Source organism: Chinchilla lanigera, unplaced genomic scaffold, assembly GCF_000276665.1.
Source record: "Chinchilla lanigera isolate Chin_1 unplaced genomic scaffold, ChiLan1.0 scaffold00007, whole genome shotgun sequence".
NCBI classification, from domain to species: Eukaryota; Metazoa; Chordata; class Mammalia; order Rodentia; family Chinchillidae; genus Chinchilla; species Chinchilla lanigera.
Genome location: NW_004955408.1, coordinates 4051867 through 4068400, shown reverse-complemented (window position 1 = coordinate 4068400; position 16534 = coordinate 4051867). Strand labels below are relative to the sequence as shown.

Here is a 16534-nt window from a genome sequence, read left to right as displayed (position 1 = left end):
CCAGAGTGCCATTACAGAGGCTTCACGGTGGCCCTGATTGCTGCTCACATGAGCTGTGCCAGAGTCACCGGGTGTCCTCCTCCATGTCTCCTGCTGCAGCCCGTGACAGCATCCGTGCACATCCCTGCCCGCTGCGTGCCCGCCCTGTGCTTGGCGGAGGGGCCCGTGGACACGAACGGCCCTGCAGGGAGGGCTGGCTCCGCGCATGGAGGGCCGTGGTGGAGGAGGAGGGGGCGCTGCGGGCATGGCACCCTGCCCTCACCGTGTGCCTGCTCCCCGCGGGGGTGCTGTGAGGGCTGAGCAGATCCGCAGTGGGGGCAGTGCGCGGGCGCTGTGGTGCCAGAGCTGAAGGGGCCAGTGGGAGGGAGTCAGGCGAACCCCAGGAGAGCAGCTGCGTGCCCAGGTGGTCGTGAGCCGGAGCCGCGCTCCTCCGCGCTCTCGGAGCCCGGCGCCTCGGGGGCAGAGCTCTCGCCCCTCCCTGCCTGCTCTTACCCCAGGCCTGTGTGCCCGCCCAGCCGAGCGCGACGGGCTGTGCGCTGGTTTCAAGCACTTTTTATAACGCGCACTCTCTGCAGAAGTGGGACCCCTCTGGTCATTCTCGGCTTGCTGTCTTGACAGAACATCGAAACACACCTTGGTTTAACAGCGGCTAACGGGGCGCAGAGGAACAGCGTGAAAGTGACGGGAAGGGCGAGTCAGACAAGATGCGTTCCAGAGCGCCGAGGCGAGAATGGGCGCTCCGGGCAAAACCAGGGTGCAGGAGAGCGGGGCATGACACCGCTGGGGCTGGGGCTTCACCCTGGCGCCTGAGAATGGCGCCCCAACTGGACCAGATAAGTTGCACCCGGAAAGAGCGAGCCATCAGCCCAGGACGAGAGAACGCGCCTGCCTTGCCCAGGAAGAAGCGAGTAGGCCCTGGGAGGCCAGCCGTGTGGGGACGACGGCCCGGCCGGGCCTCGCGCGGGAAGGTGCCCATTGTACGAGAGCTGGTCCTCACGCGACGGACGCCAGACAGCTGAGGGGATGGCTTGGGCAGCGGCGAGGGCGGGGAGCCTGGGGTCAGGGCCGGGGCCATGGACAGAAGGGTGCCGAGGAAACAGGGCTGTCGTCAGAGGCCAGCACCTTCAGTTATGGCCCAAGAATGCTTCGAGGAAAGACAGCGGAAGATTTGAGCCCAGGGGGTTTTTCCCATTCGATTACTTGACACTCCTGACGGGCCCTGGAGCCGTCTGTCCACTGGCCCGGGGTGGGGTGGCTGAGAGTCGAGGGGCGCTCAGCCTCGGCCGTGGACGCCACACGGTCCAGGCCCCGGGTGAGAGGCCCGGCCCACCCGGCAGGCGCCGGCTGCTGAGCGGCCCCAACACTCCCTGGCCTGGCGGGTTTCCTGACTTTCGCTAAAACCTGGCGTTTCTTCACTCACTTTTTAAGAATGTGACCTCTATTCCCGTGCTGGCATTGTCTTGAAAATTTGAAGGCTTACTGGGGGGTGTTAAACCCGGAGTTTGGGACCCCTGTCAGGAGGCTAGGAATGTTAGTTGCGTGTTGACCACTGAAACTTCCCTGGGGGCCGCACAGGTCCTGCTGTGGCCTCTTCTAACTCTTCCTTTTGACGCCTTTTCCTCCGTCATGCTGGCCTCAGACCAGAGTGCAACGCACAGTTCTTACCCCGTGGCGGACTACAGCTCACATCAGCCATTGAATGCAAATAAGGCTCCATCAAAGGAGGAAGGAAATTAAGACGCTCTCCGACTGGCGTCAGAAACCTGCATGGCTCTCCTCGGTGCTGTTGCCCTTGGCATGCCGATATTTTATGTGGGCAGGGTGAAACTGGCTGTGGTCAGGGTGAGAGACTTTAAGCTTTTGATTTTTTTCCCCTTATTTTGAAAGGGTTAAAAAGATGTTATATATTTTGGTGTAATTTTAGTACTAGTATTAATTTTTGTCACATGTGTAAGCGGGGATGAAAAGTGCTCAATCACTGTTACCAGCTGCATGTTCTTGCGTGTCATTCGTGTCTTCCTGTCCTAAGAGCCAAATTGCGGTGACCCTGGGTTTTGTCCTTCTCGTTAATTTCTCGTAAATAACGGCTTTATGGAGATGGAATTCCCAGACCACACGGCTCAGCTCTGCGAAGCACCCAGCCCCGTGCTTGCAGTCTGTCCCACAGAGGGCTGCTGTCATTTTCATCGTCCAAAGCAGCTCCCTGAGCCCCAGCAGGCTCTCCCCAGCCTCTCCCCTCCTTGTCAGCCCCGAGCAGCCGATACTCTGTGCTCGCACCATGTATTTCCCTGTTTGCTATTTCATATAAATAGAATCCTTCTGCACATGGCTACTTTCACTTAGCAAAATGTTCCCAGGGCTCATCCATCTCGTGCCATTACTACTTTATTTCTTTTTGTTGTCAGAAACATCCCGTGGTGTTGACGTACCAGCCGCCCGCGGATGGACTTTGCGGTTGCTCCTCCTTTCTTCTTCTGTGAATAATGCTGCTGTGAACCTTTGTGTAGGGGTTTGTGTGGACATACGTCTTCAGGTCTCTTGAGCATGCCTAGGGTTGGAATTGCTGGGTCATAAGCTGTGTTCAGGCAGCTGAGGTTTTCCAAAGTGGCTGCATTATTTTCCAGTCACACCCACTACATACCAAGGTTTCCAATTTTTCTGCATTTTTGCCAGCACTTGTTTGGATGCTTGTTTCCTGCAGTATTAGATATTGAACTCTGGGCTTTCCCACTGAGTCACATCCCCAGCTTTTTAAAATTTTTTATTTTGAGACAGGGTCTCACCAAGTTGCCCAAGCTGGGTTCAAACTTGCAACCTTCCTGCCTCAGCCTCGCATAGTGCTGGGACTACCGGTGTGTGCCACCACGCCTGGTTTATTGTGTCTCTTAAATTTTATTTCTTCTTTAATTTAAAAATACTTCGTTATTTATACACATGGATGGCCACACACACTCACTTACAAGGGAAAGCCGCCCACAGTCCCGTCCTGCGTCTCCCTCCTTAGTCTAAGTGCTATTCCCAGGAAATCATTTTTCCTTTTGTTGTTTTTTTGCTTTCTAGTGGCCACCATCATAGTTTCAAAGATCTCTTGGTTCACTTATTATTAGTTTTCCTTTCAATTTTATTATGAAAACTTAAATACATATAAAAGCAGAGTAGTGCCGTCAACCCCACGTATCCATTTCCATCTGCAGCTAAAACCATCAACTTAGGATCTCTCACCAACGGTTTTGTCTTCATCAACTTTTCATATTACATATTTATTTCCCTACTTAAAAATGAGAGACTACTGCACTTGGACTACTGCTTCCTTTCCTTTCTTTCTCTCTTTCTCTCTCTCTTTCTTTCTCTCTTTCTTTCTTTCTCTCTTGAGACAGCATTTCACTGTTTAGGCTGGTCTTGAACCTCTTGGACACAAGCATTCGCCTGCCTCAGCCTCTGGAGTAGCTGGGATGGCATTCATGTGTCATCACATCCCACTTCCCTTTCAAATGTTTTGCCTTAAATATTTTTTAGTTCTTTTACCTCTGTAGCTTTGAGTCCTAAATCTCTTGCCCTAGACATTTCCTCAACTCTAGGCAGTGTTCTCAGACCAACCCTTTCCCCAGGGAAGTTGGGGAAATCGCCCCTCTCTCTGCTCTGCCTGACCTCTCTGCCCTGTCCCTTTTATGTTGTCGGATGGGAAGGATTTATAGTCTGCCCTTGATGATAATTAAGGCTTGTGTGTCCTGTGTATCAGTTTCCAAGGCTTGAGAACCAAGAGGCTTGGCATGATGATGACTTTGAGTATCGGTCTCTGCAGAGGAGACACCTACCGAATGCAGAGTACTCATTTGTTTCCCCAGTGGGAGGGGAATGTTCTAGCATCCAGTTGGTACCTTTCAACCGAAACACACGTGAGCAGGACTCAGAGACAGTCCGCAAGCTCGCCTGCCATTTGCCTCTGTGTGGCCTCGTGTTCTTTCACCAGCTTGTGTATCATGTTCCCAAGAGGGAGGTCCTGAGGAAGAGGTGGGCTTGTTCCCAAGCCGTTTCTATCCCCTCTGTGAATTAACTTGGTTTCCCTAAAGGTTGCAAACTACAACTTCATTAGCCAGGGAAACATACCCAATGCTGTGAAACACTGCCATTAGATTTTATGTATACTTTATTTTATAATGAGTTATAAATATATAAATATTTTTAAAATAAAGCCATTAAAATTCATAAATTAAAATACTGAGCGTCCACACTCTAAATATTTCTTCTGCATAATCCTTTTTAGATTTTCCAAGAAGTCTTTCAGCGTCGTCTGCTTGAGTTCACTCACTGGACAGTTCTACAAAAGAAACTGGAGTTAGCTCAGGCCAGGAGACCCTGTGTCTCGCTGTCACCGGCCTGCGGGGTCCCGCGCACTGTGGCTCTGGCTAGGGCTCCGGTCTGGCGTGACCGGGAGCCTGCGGCCACAGGGCCGGCAGGATTAGCCTGGGGCCTGGTGCGTGCGCCCTGGGGCTGCACCACACCCCCGTCTGCCTTCGGGGCCCCCGAGCTGGAGATGCCACACGCCCTGGGCTGTGGGTCGCTTCTCTCTCAGCAGAGCGCAGGCTTCCCTCACCCCCCTCCTGTCGCCTGTCTCCCCGGCTTCTCCCAACACCCCCGGACAGTCTTTCAGCCCTGCCTGTCCTGCGGCCAGCCAAACCGAGGGGCCGCTGTCAGGCTCGTCCGACCTCGCGGGACCCTTCACAGAGACCCCCTCCCTCCTTGCGGGGTTCCTCACTGGCCTTCGGGGCCCCGGCCCATGCTCCCCGGCCCGGCCGCGCTGGCTCCGGCTCCGGCCCGGCTGCCCTCCTCTCGCTCTCCTGCACTTGACGCGGCCCGTGAACCGACCCCAGTTCACCTCGCAGGTCCGGCCTCTCCCAGGCTACTTCTGCCCGCACCCCGGCCTGGGCGCGCAGCGGCCCTCCCCTCCCCGGGGTGCGGCCGGCCGGGCTGGCCCGAGCGCCCCGCGTGTCCGCAGAGCTGAGCGGTCGTCCGCGCGGCCTCCAGCCCTGCTGGCGCGGGCTCCCGTCCGTGAAAGCAGCCGCCGCCCCGAAGGGTTCGGGCAGGGACCTGCGGGCGCCTCGTCCCCGTCTCGCCTGGCCCCGGCCTGTCCGCCCTGGCCCGCTCCTCGCCGGGCGCTGCCTCTGCCCTGCCCCAGACGGTGCTGCCCCAGGGCCTGCGTGGGCCAAGCCGCTGACACTTGCTCTGAGCCGCCCGGCTGAGACCCTCCAGCGCCCTCCGCCCCGGCCCGCAGCTCGCCTCCGGCTTTTCCAACTCTAGAGCTCTGCCCAGAGCCGCCGCGCGGTCCCTCCGCCTCGGAGCGGCGCGGCGTGGAGGGTCCCACACCTCGAGGGACGATCGCGAGCTAGGCTGCTGCCTGTCCGTCTCTCCGTCCGTCCGTCTATCCTTCCATCTGTCCCAGCCCAGTCCGACAGCCTAACGCGGAGCAGCTTACCTGCCGCACCGTGCTCCTGAGGTTCCTGTAGACTCTCTTCAGGAGGGTGAGGAAGAGCGACTCCCTGTCTCCGTTCGAGCAGGACAGCCCCGCGCCGAGGTAGGACGTGCGGTGCAGCACCGTCGAGGCCCCGCACAGCCTGGCCTGCACCGTGCCCTGCGGGGAGAAACGCCAGAGACCGTGTGCGGCCTGCTGGGCCGGGCAGCGCCGTCCCCTCCCGACTGCTGCTTCCCAGCGCGACCCCGGGAAGGCTGAGCGTGCGGATCTACTCTCCCCAAGAAACCCGCAGCAGGCGGGGAGGCTGCCCGGCCTCGGCTGTGGCCTCTGGCAGTGACTCGGAGACGCGCCCCCTCCTCCGCAGGGCCTCCTGGCTCCTCTTCCGGGCGGGTGCGGTGGAAGGGAGTACAGCCAGCCAGCCCCGCACGCCGCAGCAGGGGCAGCTCTCAGGGAGCCTGGAGAAGGCTGTGTCTTCTCGTTCTCCACTGACAAGCACAGCGCCGAGCCTGGAGAGGGGTCTTAGCTTGACCCCAGTTTCACGATCCAGGTCAGATAGAGGAGCCGTCCTAGCCTTTGCCGGGACCTCCGAGGCCCTCGCTACTCAGAGTGGCCATGGACCAGCCTGCGGCAGGGGTGTCGCGGCAGCTCATTAGAAAAGCAGCTCTCGGACCTCTGAGTAAGGGTGTGTGGGATGCAGTCCCTCCCCTCCCTGGGGACTGACCTGAGGAGCCCTGTTTCAGCATATTTTCTCTGAATTATAACATTATGCATATTTACCAAGAAAGAACTCACACATCCCACCAGCCAGAGAGAATTACTGTTCATATTTTGATAAATATCTTTCCAGGTTTTAAAAATATTCCCCACTCCAAACTAAGGACTAATTGTTACTATGGTTTTGTGACCTTTTCACATTTGACATGGCCTGCTAGCATTTCCTGAAATCAAGAACATGGGATGGCCAGGCAAGGTGGAACACTCCTGTCATCCCAGTACTCGGGAGGCTGAGGCAGGAGGATCATTGTGAGTTCAAGGCCAGCCTGGACTACATACTGAACTCAAGGTCAGCCTGAACTGCATAGTGAGACCCTGTCTCAAAAAGAAAGAAAGGAAGGAAGGAAGGAAGAAAGGAAGGAAGGAAGGGAAATGGGATGGAGCTGCTGAGAAATGGGTTTCTCATTTGCACTGTAATTGTCCCACCTTCTGTTGTAGTGGTTTTTTCCTCCTGTAAAAAATGCAGCTGTGAGTAATCTCTGTGACCCCCTCTTATTTCTGCAGACTGGATTTGGAAATGTAGATCGTATGTTAAGGATTTTCAGGAAGCCGTAGACTCAGAACCCGGGCTGCAGCTGCTCCTCCCTTCCCCCTGTGGGGCTGGCGTTCCAGGCAGGGCCTCTGCAAGGACGCCGACTTAGGGAGCCCAGGTCACTTCTGGTCCCAGGCCGAGCTGGAAGTGTGACCGTGGGCTGTGTGCTTTGTGGGTGGACAGCGAGCGTGAGGACAGTGGGGCGACCCTGCGTGCCCATGGTAGCTCGGGCCCTTGCTGCCACGGGTGCACAGGAGATTCGAGAAGGCCCGAGTAGCGCCCCTTTGTATTTCCCGTGGAATCCTAGTGAGATTTTCCTGCAGCTTCGGCTTGAAGCCTAGAAATTGAAATGCTTGTTGGTTTTAACCGGGACATAGCCACATCATACAGGGAGAAAACCTCTAAAGATGTTTTTCAAAGGATTTGCCAAGGGGAATTAGGATACCCTTGGAATTGAAAAGTCTGCCTCAGATGGCAAGAATTTAAAGAGCTCCTTCCAAAGGCAGTTTTGGTTAAAGGCCCGGGAACTTAGCTCCACTGGCTTTGCTGGCAGAGGAAGACCCTTTGTGCCACCCAGGCTTCTGGACGCTCTGTCCCATCTGCCTGGGGCCTCAGTGGACCCGGCCACAGCCCAGGGAGAAGCCTGAGACGGCCCTCGGACGGCACAGCTCAGAGCTGCTCGGGAAGAGCAAGGTGATCCTGGTCCCGCGATGGCGAAGCCATTAGAGCTTTCAACCTTACAAACAGCCGCTGTGGCATGGGGGCCGCAGGCTCACTGTCACTACGGACCCAGGCCGCCCGCAAAGGAAGTGTGTCTCTCACACAGACATCAGGAACTGGCACAGTGGCAGTAACTTAGCGTTCTGACGGGGTTCTCAACTACCCTCACTTAGGTCTGTGGACAGTTAGTCCTATCAGTATTGTATTTGTTATCTCCAGTCCTGCCCAACTGAGTCAGTCAGAGCTATAGATGAGAAAAAAGACAAAAACCAAGACCAATATTTGGAGCCGGGAGTAGGGGTACTATAATCTCACTACTTAGGAGGCCGAGGCAGGAGCATCCCAAGTCCAAGGCCAGCTGGGCAACTGAGCGAGACTGTGTCTCTCAAAATAGAATGACAAGGGCTGGGCATGTAGCTCAGTGCTCCTGGGTTCAGCCTCCAGGACTGCCACACACACCCACACACACCCACACACACCCCCACACACACACACTTTAAGTTCAGTACGGCGCTCCCTGAAGAATCGTGGGCTTGCCCTCCTCCAGGCTTTCCTCACACAGCTTGGTTTCTTTTGTACCCAGGCAGGTGTGGGCCTCTGAAGCCTAGGATAGAGCGGTATTTCTTTCCAGCGAAGCCAAGACCAGGACGCTACCCAGCCTGGAAAAGCCGGAATTCTCCATCCTCGGAGAAAATGAATGTGCTGGGTTTGGAAGGATGCTCCCCTCTGCGACCCAAAGAAGCAGCTTTGCCTCCCACACACCACCTCTGCGGACCTTGGAGAGCAGCAGCGTCCCCTGTCCGGATGCCCTAAAGGGCACAGGCGGCGCTGAGCCTGAGGGGCGGGGCGGCAGAGCAGGGTGCGGAGCAAGCTGACTGGGGCGGGGACAGGACCAGGCGAGCGAGGGAAGGCGGGAGCGGGTTCTAGGCTGCGAGGTGGGGGAAGGGGACAGGGCCCTGTGGAACCGCCCGGAGGGGCTGCCCAGCTTGGAGTCCGGAGGGTTCGATCATTTCCTTCCTAGGCTCAGTGCTGCTCTGCACCCAGCCTGCGCCCTTAATCAGGATTATACCATCTGACATGAACACTTTCCACTAACTCAAGAGCTAGATTCCAATCAGCCCTCAAAACACCTTCACAGTCACTTTCCTATATTCAGGCGGGGAAACCGAGGCTGGAGGGGGCAGAGAGACTGCCGAACACCACCCAGCAAGCTAATGCAGACCTAGAGCTGCCTCACTGCGGGCCTCAGCACCTCGTCCGGGCCTGGTCTCTACACACGGGTCCCTTGCCTGGACCTTGGCCTCGGAGAGCCCAGGCCCGGCCCCGGGACTTGGCTGCTAGAAGCATCACCGGGGTTGGAAGGACTGTGAGCCTTTATGTGTACAAAGCACCACAGAACGTTCTGTGTGAAAAACAGTCCTGGAAAGATCCTCCGTGAGGTGGGGTTGTCTGGATAAAGGCTGAAGGGAGCTTTCCTCATGAAGAGGGGCAGGCCCTGTTGGTGGCCTGGCTCTGGCGCGCGGCCCACCCGATCCTGGCCCAGCCGCCCCTCCAGTGCACATGGGAAGCGGGTGGTTAGGAGACCACTGGTAAGGTGAGGCTTTGGGGCTTTCATTCTCAGCTGTGTTTCCATGAAAACAGGAACTGAAGTGCACGGAGCTATTGATACGGCTGTAGTCATGTGTTTGTCAGAGAAAACGCACTATCAGCTGTCACATCTATCTCCTCCCACTGCAGATGGAGGGCGGGGGTGAGACAGGAGCACAGAGGCGATGCCCAGGCGGCCAGAAGCAGGGATGAGTTGGACTCTGCCCCGCAGGGCAGCTCCAGACCGAGGCGGAGGGGACTCAGGCGGCACAGCACAGCCAAGGTCTGGGAAGCCAGCGGGATGCCCGCGTGTGCCAGGTGACCAGCGGGGAAGAGGAGGGCTCTGTGATACCCTTTCTGCTGCCGTAGGCAGTTTCTTAGACAAAGTGAAAGCTCCTTCGACCTATAATCTCAATATCTGTTTTTGTGAGAGTATTTGGGTTTTCAGAAATGCATGGGCCAAAGAAATCCTTCCACTCATCAGGCACTTAGTGAGTGCCCCCTACGTGCCAGGGCTCATGCCACAGCCAGGCGTAGGGTGAGACAAGAGGCTCACACACACACACACAGTAGCCCCCAAGAAATTTTTCCCTGACTAGATCGTAATCAGGGTCACAGAATCCAGGCCTTCTCTAATCTACCCTCTAAATCACACGAAACCAGAAACACCGAAACAAGCATGAAAAAGAAAGCTGAGAACTCTCATTGCACAAAAACTCCTAACACCTTTCGGGCTCACTTGGGCCCGCTCGTTGTCCGTTAAAATTTCTTGTTCCAACGCCTGAGGGTCCCTTCCCCTCCCAAGTCGCCCACCTGCCGGAGTAGACTTGGGGGGCAGCTTCTTACCTTGGGGTCAGCGAAGACGTCTGCGACAGCCAGCTCGGCACAGGGGGTCTTGGCAGAGGCAGGAGGAACAGAGCGAGAGACGGAGTTAACCTCCAAGTGGACACAAACCCCAGCGAGGCAGCTTTCGCTCCCTCGGACTGACACACATCCCACCGTCCCTAGAAGGAAGTCAAGTCATCCTCCCACCACTGCGAGCGAGCCCCCTCGCAGCTCTGTCCTCTCCACGGGCCAGGACTGCCCAGAGCCTCCCCAGGACCTCTGGAGAGATGGTGCCAGATAGGCATTTACCTTTTCCCTTGAGAGCGTGTCCAGGTCCTGGATGATTTCTTGCAAGGGATAGTGGTTGCACCCGCGGGCCAAGGTGCCGGCGCATGCTAGGAGGCAGAACAGACTGACCATCAGCTGGGGCGCCAGACCCATCAATAGATCTCTTTTGGCAGTGACAACGTGGGACAATTAGTTTATCAGGGGAAGCTAACAATGCAATTCTGACAAAGATATCTCTATATATAGATTTAAAATTGCTGAAACCAAAGGAAAATTAGTTTACATTGGAAATTTTCGTTACACCAGATTGTCAGTCATTTGGGGCCAATCAGTGCCTCTCTTCCAGGAGAAAAAATGCCTCACCAAAACAGGTTAAATGTTCCTGTGAAATCAGACCAAGAGGAAAATGAAACCTTTTTTTAAAATTAACTACAAAGTTTCAGCATAGGAAATTACACCATAATTTGCTCTTTAGATTAATCTTATCAGCTTGGGGTTGGTGCTGTCTTTTTGCTTTGCATAGAAGGAAGAGGCCACAGGTGTCCGAGTTTGTGTTAGTGCAGTCCTCCTGGGGAAAGACAGAGTAATATCAAGAAAGTGACTTGCATGGTATTGCAACCTGGCTTCTTCCAGGTACGGGGCAGGCGGGGGCATCTGGAAACTCTCCTGTCATGGGAAAGCTGATCTGAGGCCCTTCTCTGGGGGCGAGGAGGGTCATGGGCACCGACCACTCCTGTCCTCACGTGGGGCCTTGCTGTTCTTGCAAGTCGAGGTCTTTAGGGAGGGACAGGTACCAGCAGGTGGCCCGGTCTGGGTCCTAAGGGGGCCTTGGGCAAAGCTGGAGCCTGTCTGTCCCAGGGCTTCAGGAATGACCGCTTTTTAAATAGAACTTCAGCGGGGCGTGGTGGCGCACGCCTGTAATCCCAGCACTCGGGAGGCTGAGGCAGGAGGATCATTGTGAATTTGAGACCAGCCTGGGCTACAAAGTGAGCTCAAGTTCAGCCTGAACTGCTCGTGAGACCCTGTCTCAAAAAGACAAAAAAAAAAAAAAAAAAAAAATAGAACTTCAACACGGCCTCCGCTAATTAGAAGAAGGAGCCACGCGCTTCCCCGTTTACCACTGGGTCAGTCCTCTCTGTCCGTGCCCGCCTACCCGTCAGGCTGCTTTAATCCGTCCCTGGTGGCTGCGGTGGGCCCTGAAGCCCCTGCTCCGTGCGCCCTCGGCAGCGAGCGTGTCTGGGGCTGCCGTGTGCCCTGAGTTTTCCCGCAGCCTTTTCTGTCCTGGTCCCTGGCTCTGGGTTCTGGCTCTTCTGTCCACTGACTTTCTCCAGAAGATCATGTAGAAATGTCTGCTCCTAGGTGATGTGTTTTGTATCTTTTTTCTTAATGTTACATTATTGACAGCAGGGGTGTATAATTATAAAATGGACAGGTTTTGGAATGGCCAAAGCAAGCTAATTAACAAATGCCTAGCCGGGGATGTAGTTCAGCGGCAGAGCGCCTGCCTGGCAAACGCAAGGTCCTGAGTTCAATTTCCGGTACCAAAACATAAACAAACAAAAAAACAAAAAACAAATGCCTTATTTATTTGTGGTGAGGTCACTTAAGCCACTCTGTCATTTTTATGGATACAGTGTTTTCCTGTTAAAGGTGCTACCGTGTTCTAGGCCTCTCAGCTCACTTCTCTAACTGGAACATTGTATCCTCTGACCAACATCAACCTGCTTCCCCCTCCCCCCTCCTGGTGATTACCATTCTAGTCTATGCAGCTGCAAATTCAGCTTTTTTATTTTTTACTTTTTTTACTTTTTTTTTTTTGTATTTTTTGAGACAGGGTCTCGATATGTAGTTCAGGTTGGCTTTGAACTCACTATGTAACCCAGGCTAGCCTTGAATTCACAGCAGCCCTCCTGCCTCAGCCTCCCAAGTGCTGGAATTACAAGCATGCCTGGCGAATTCAGCCTTTTTATATTCCACAAGTAAGGGACATTGTGTGGTATTTGTCCTGTGTGTGGCTTATTCCTCTTAGCACGCTGTCCTCCAGGTTTACCAGTGTGTCACAAGTGTATATAGCTGTGCATCCCCCTGGGAAGCAGAGAATCTGGACAGTGGTGGCCCCTGCACCGTGTTCAGGACCCTTCCCTTGAGGCTGTGCCAAGCTTAATGTGCTGACTTGTGACACCTGCTATCGGGTTTGGACAAACCTCACAGGTACGGGGCACTGCCTGCCCTGGATACCAGCTGCAGATTCAGGGGTCTCCCCTTTTGCTCCTGACCAGCCAGTCACAAGTACTGGGGCTGCTGCCACCCTCCTGTGATTGGCTAGAGTAACTCAGAGAAGTCAGGCAGGTGCATGTGAGGTCGCAGTGCCTCCAGAAGACAAAATATCCGGTAGAACCAGCCCGAAAAGGCGCGGAGGGCGGATCCCGCTCCGAGCCTCCGCTGTGGTCCCGCAGGCAGGCACATGCCCACGGAAGCCGCAGCATTTCCAAAGCCTTGAGTCCTTCTTGGAGCCTCTGCACGCAACTGTGGTTGACAGGACGTGGCCACTCGCAGGCCGGGCCCACCCAGAGGCCTGGCAGACACCGCAGAGCTCAGCGGCCCGGCCGGCTCCCGCCTCACTCATCTTGGCGGCAAAATCTCTCTAGCGGCCAGCCGGCTCCCGCCTCACTCATCTTGGCGGCAAAATCTCTCTAGCGGCCACAGAGAGCCATTCGACCAATGAAAGGCAACAGAGCCTGCCATGAGTAACAAAGACGTTCAACGGAAACCAGCCGAATTTGAAGGGTTTGTGCACCTGGGCCAGGAGCAAGGCCGGACCTCTGGCCTGTCTCTGTCTGTCTGTCTGTCTGTCTCCCAATTCTCTCTCTTTCTCCCTCACCCCCTCCCCTTTGGTACCGAGCATTAAACCCAGGGCCTTGCACAGCTGCACACGCTGGGCACGTGATTCGCCATCTGCGTGTGTCCCGGCCGTTTTTACTCTACCTTGAGACAGGTACCTTCCTCCTTTCCCCGCCCGGCTTCAAACTCGCAGCAAGGACAGGAGGCTGGTGGAGGAGCCCGCCGAGCAGGCCCTGGAGGGGCCAGGCGTGCTGGAAGGAGCCGGGTTCCCCAGGGTCTGAGCCACGCCGGCTGTGTGTTCAGCAGGACTCCTCTGAGCACCACTCAGGCCGGGACCAAGGGCCTGAGGACAGCAGATCAGAAGAGGGGGAATGTGCAACCCGATAGCTCAGGATCAGAACAAGGCGAGTCCGGTTTGTTTCAGTGGTTGAATGAGGCCAGGAAGAGGAGAACTTCCTGGAACATCGGAAGTGACCATGAAGAAGAAAATGGGCCACCCCGGCCCACAGAGCTGCGGTAGGGAGGTGGTGGTGGCCACACAAGGTGGTTGTTGGGCTGCTGGGCACAGAGGAGAACGGGGGACCGCATCGCGAAGGCACCCCTGGCCCTCTAGGAGTTGTGGGCGGTGGCTGCGGGGGCAGGTGGGCGCAGAGGTGGGGAGGAGGTGCAGACGCGCTGGGCTCCGACCGGTCTGTCCCAGACCCCTCCCCATGCTGGGTGAGAGCTGAGCGCCAGCGCCGGGCCCTCCGCAGCCTGGAGCGGTGCCCCTCGGCCCCGGAGTGTGGCATCCGCCGTGGAGTCCTCCACACAAGCCGCCTGTCTGCTCTGGCCTTGGGCTGCCCGCGCTCCGGGCGTCTCCTCCAGGGCTCCCCGGGGAGCGAGGGAGTCCTCGCGGAGTGCAGGCTCCTGTCACTTCACGAAGGCTGCTGTCACCCGAGGCCGCCGGCACCTCAGTTAGGAGAGGGGACTGCGGACCCGCCGCGTCGGCCTGGCTGCTCTGCGACCTCCCTGTGACCGGGGGCACGGCCCCCCTGAGCACAGTGACGGCCCCTTCTCTCCCCAGGCTGAGAACAGACGAGCTTAGAGCTGCGCCCAGCACGCGGCGTCAGCGCCACTGACAACGCTGTCGTCGTTGTTATGGTTCCTGCTACCCTTTTGTTGGCTGAGCATCTGCGGCGCTTCGCATGCGGCAAACCGAAGTCCGGGCGGGGCGGCGGGGTCCTGCTGATGCGCCTGCCCGTCAACCCACCCCAGCGTCTCCTCCTCGGGTCCGGTCCGCCCCTGTGCCACCGCCCTGCGGCTCACCGTGTTCCTGCGTCTGCTGCCTGGGCGGTTTAGGCAGAGGGGGCCGTGGGCGCTTCTGCCTCTGGGGCTGACGGAGCGGGCGGCACTGGGCCGGGACACTCGGCCCCCCCGGGGCTTGTTTGGTGGCACTGCCCATCCCCGGAGGCTGCCCGCTGGCTCCCCACACCTGCAAAACTGAGCAGGAGGAAACCTCATCTCCCCATGGCCCGGAGGAACGGGAAGGTGGTGTGGGCCAAGGCCGCCTCGTGCAGCGCATCGGAGAAGCCGCTTCACCCCCAGACCCCAGGGGCTGCGAGGCGCTGCTGGGACCCTTCAGGCCTTCAGTCTCAGAAGGGAAGGAGCCAGGACCCGGGCGAGCAGAGCCGTAGGTCGGATCCCGCTGACTTCGTGCCTGGCCGGCCTTCGGGGACCCTGCTCTCCCCGCCTCCCTCGCACAGGAAGAGTCCTGTGCTGCTGCTCACAGCCGCAGGGAGCGGCGTCCTCTGCGGGGCGGGGCTGTGCGGAGACTGGGATGGGTGCGCTTGGCGGGGGGCGGGCTGCAGGGTGGGACTGGGTCCCGCAGGGCAGCGAGGGCGGCTGGAAGCAGGGTCAGGCCCCAGGGGAGCAAAGCTGGGCGTGGGCAGCGGGGGCCCACGTGGGTGGGAGAGCAGAAGCAACCTGTGGAGCTGAGTCCCTCTGCCCGCGCCAGTGTCAGGGTCAAGGCCTGCAGTCCACGAGGCCTGACACCACTCTCTGTGTGACCGTGGGAAAATGACTCTGTCGAGGCATCTCTAAAACTGGGCCAATCGCCAGGCATGGTGGTGCACCCCTGAAATCCCAGCACTCAGGAGGCTGAGGCAGGAGGATCACTGAGAGTTCAAGGTCAGCCTGCACTACAAGGGAGACCCTGTCTCAAAAAACCAAAAAGAAAAAAAGAAATGGCTCCTTAGAGGGGCAGGAGGTGGGTTGGGAAAAATGAGTGGTCGCAGCTCTGAGCTGGAGGGAGACTGGACAGGAGTGACTGAGCCAGGCGCATTGCTGCGGGGTGGAGGAGACGAGACATGACCAGAGCCTTTCTCCCCGGCCGCGCCCAGGCACGCGAGCTTCTCCGGAAGAGGACAGTGGTCAGCTATCGCCGGGCCGCAGCAGCGAGCGAGAGGAGGCCGCCCGCTGGCTGGACGGAGCGATGAGAGATAAGGGGTGACCGCAGCACGTGGTGTCCGTGCTGCTTCTGGGGCTGGATGGCCGAGGCCTGGGAGCTACTTCGGAACTGTTCGGAATTTTCTGAGATAAAACGTTCTATTTTCTGTGGGGCCATCTGTAAGGGGAGAGCACTTGCCTCTCCAGTACAAGGCCTGGTTCGAACCTCAGCACACAAAACCCAACCCTGCCATGGATAGTAAAGTATTTATTGTTTATATACACTTGATGCCTTTTGGCCTGTATATTAAGAGCTGTAATTTATATGTTACACAAATCTGTGCACACAGGAGACACCCCGTCTGCACGCCCGTGTTCTTCACACCTCTCCAGGATCGGCTGCCTCACCCAGCTCCGCCGGGGCCACCACTGGCCCCCACCGTCACCTGTCCCTGCCCGGTGCCCCACTGTCCTCCCGCACCGCAGCCTCGGGGCCAACCGCCCGGTGTGCGAGGCCCGGCGACTCCTGCGCCCTCCTCTGCCCGGCGCGGGCCCAGGGTCTCCGAGCGCAGGAGGCGTCTGCAGCCGGCTTCACCCGCACTTCCACCCTGCGGGAGCTTCTCCTCCTGTGTGCGAGCGGCTCCTCTTCCTCGCCCACGCCTCGGCTGGCATGCTGTGCCCGGGCGAGGGTCTCTTGGGGCCCCTGGCCGCCTGCCTCCGTGCAGCACGCAGGGCCCCACGCGTCACATGTGATCTCCAGCACCCACAGGGGCAGCCAGCTCCTCGTAGGTCTCCGTGAACTCCGGGCGGAGGAAGGAATGGAGCGGCAGTACCCAGAGGGACTTGAGGGCAGGGCTAACCGTACCCTGAAGTACGGAGCCCCTGGCAGCACATTCTGCCCGTGTCCCTAGGAGGGCACAGGGCAGGGACCTGCTGAGGGCCGAGTGGCTGTGCGGGCAGCTGGCATCTCGCCACGGCCCGGCCCTGCGGTCCCCACCCACAGGCCGGACAGACTGCCCCCAGCGGGCCAGGGCCAGGGCCAGGAGGAGACCCCAGAGCAGCGCACCCCTCTG

General features: G+C 57.7%; 1 protein-coding gene across 1 annotated transcript; it reads right to left on the bottom strand.

Annotated features, from left to right (window-relative positions):
* Window positions 1-2401: 2401 nt before the first annotated feature.
* On the bottom strand, window positions 2402-10349 carry Il4 (interleukin 4). The gene is made up of 5 exons (XM_013507371.1): window positions 10218-10349; window positions 9930-9977; window positions 5474-5629; window positions 4220-4318; window positions 2402-2548 (listed from the first exon to the last, which is right to left on the bottom strand). The coding sequence occupies exons 1-5, from the start codon at window positions 10347-10349 to the stop codon at window positions 2402-2404; spliced, it is 582 nt and encodes a 193-aa protein (XP_013362825.1).
* Window positions 10350-16534: the final 6185 nt, after the last annotated feature.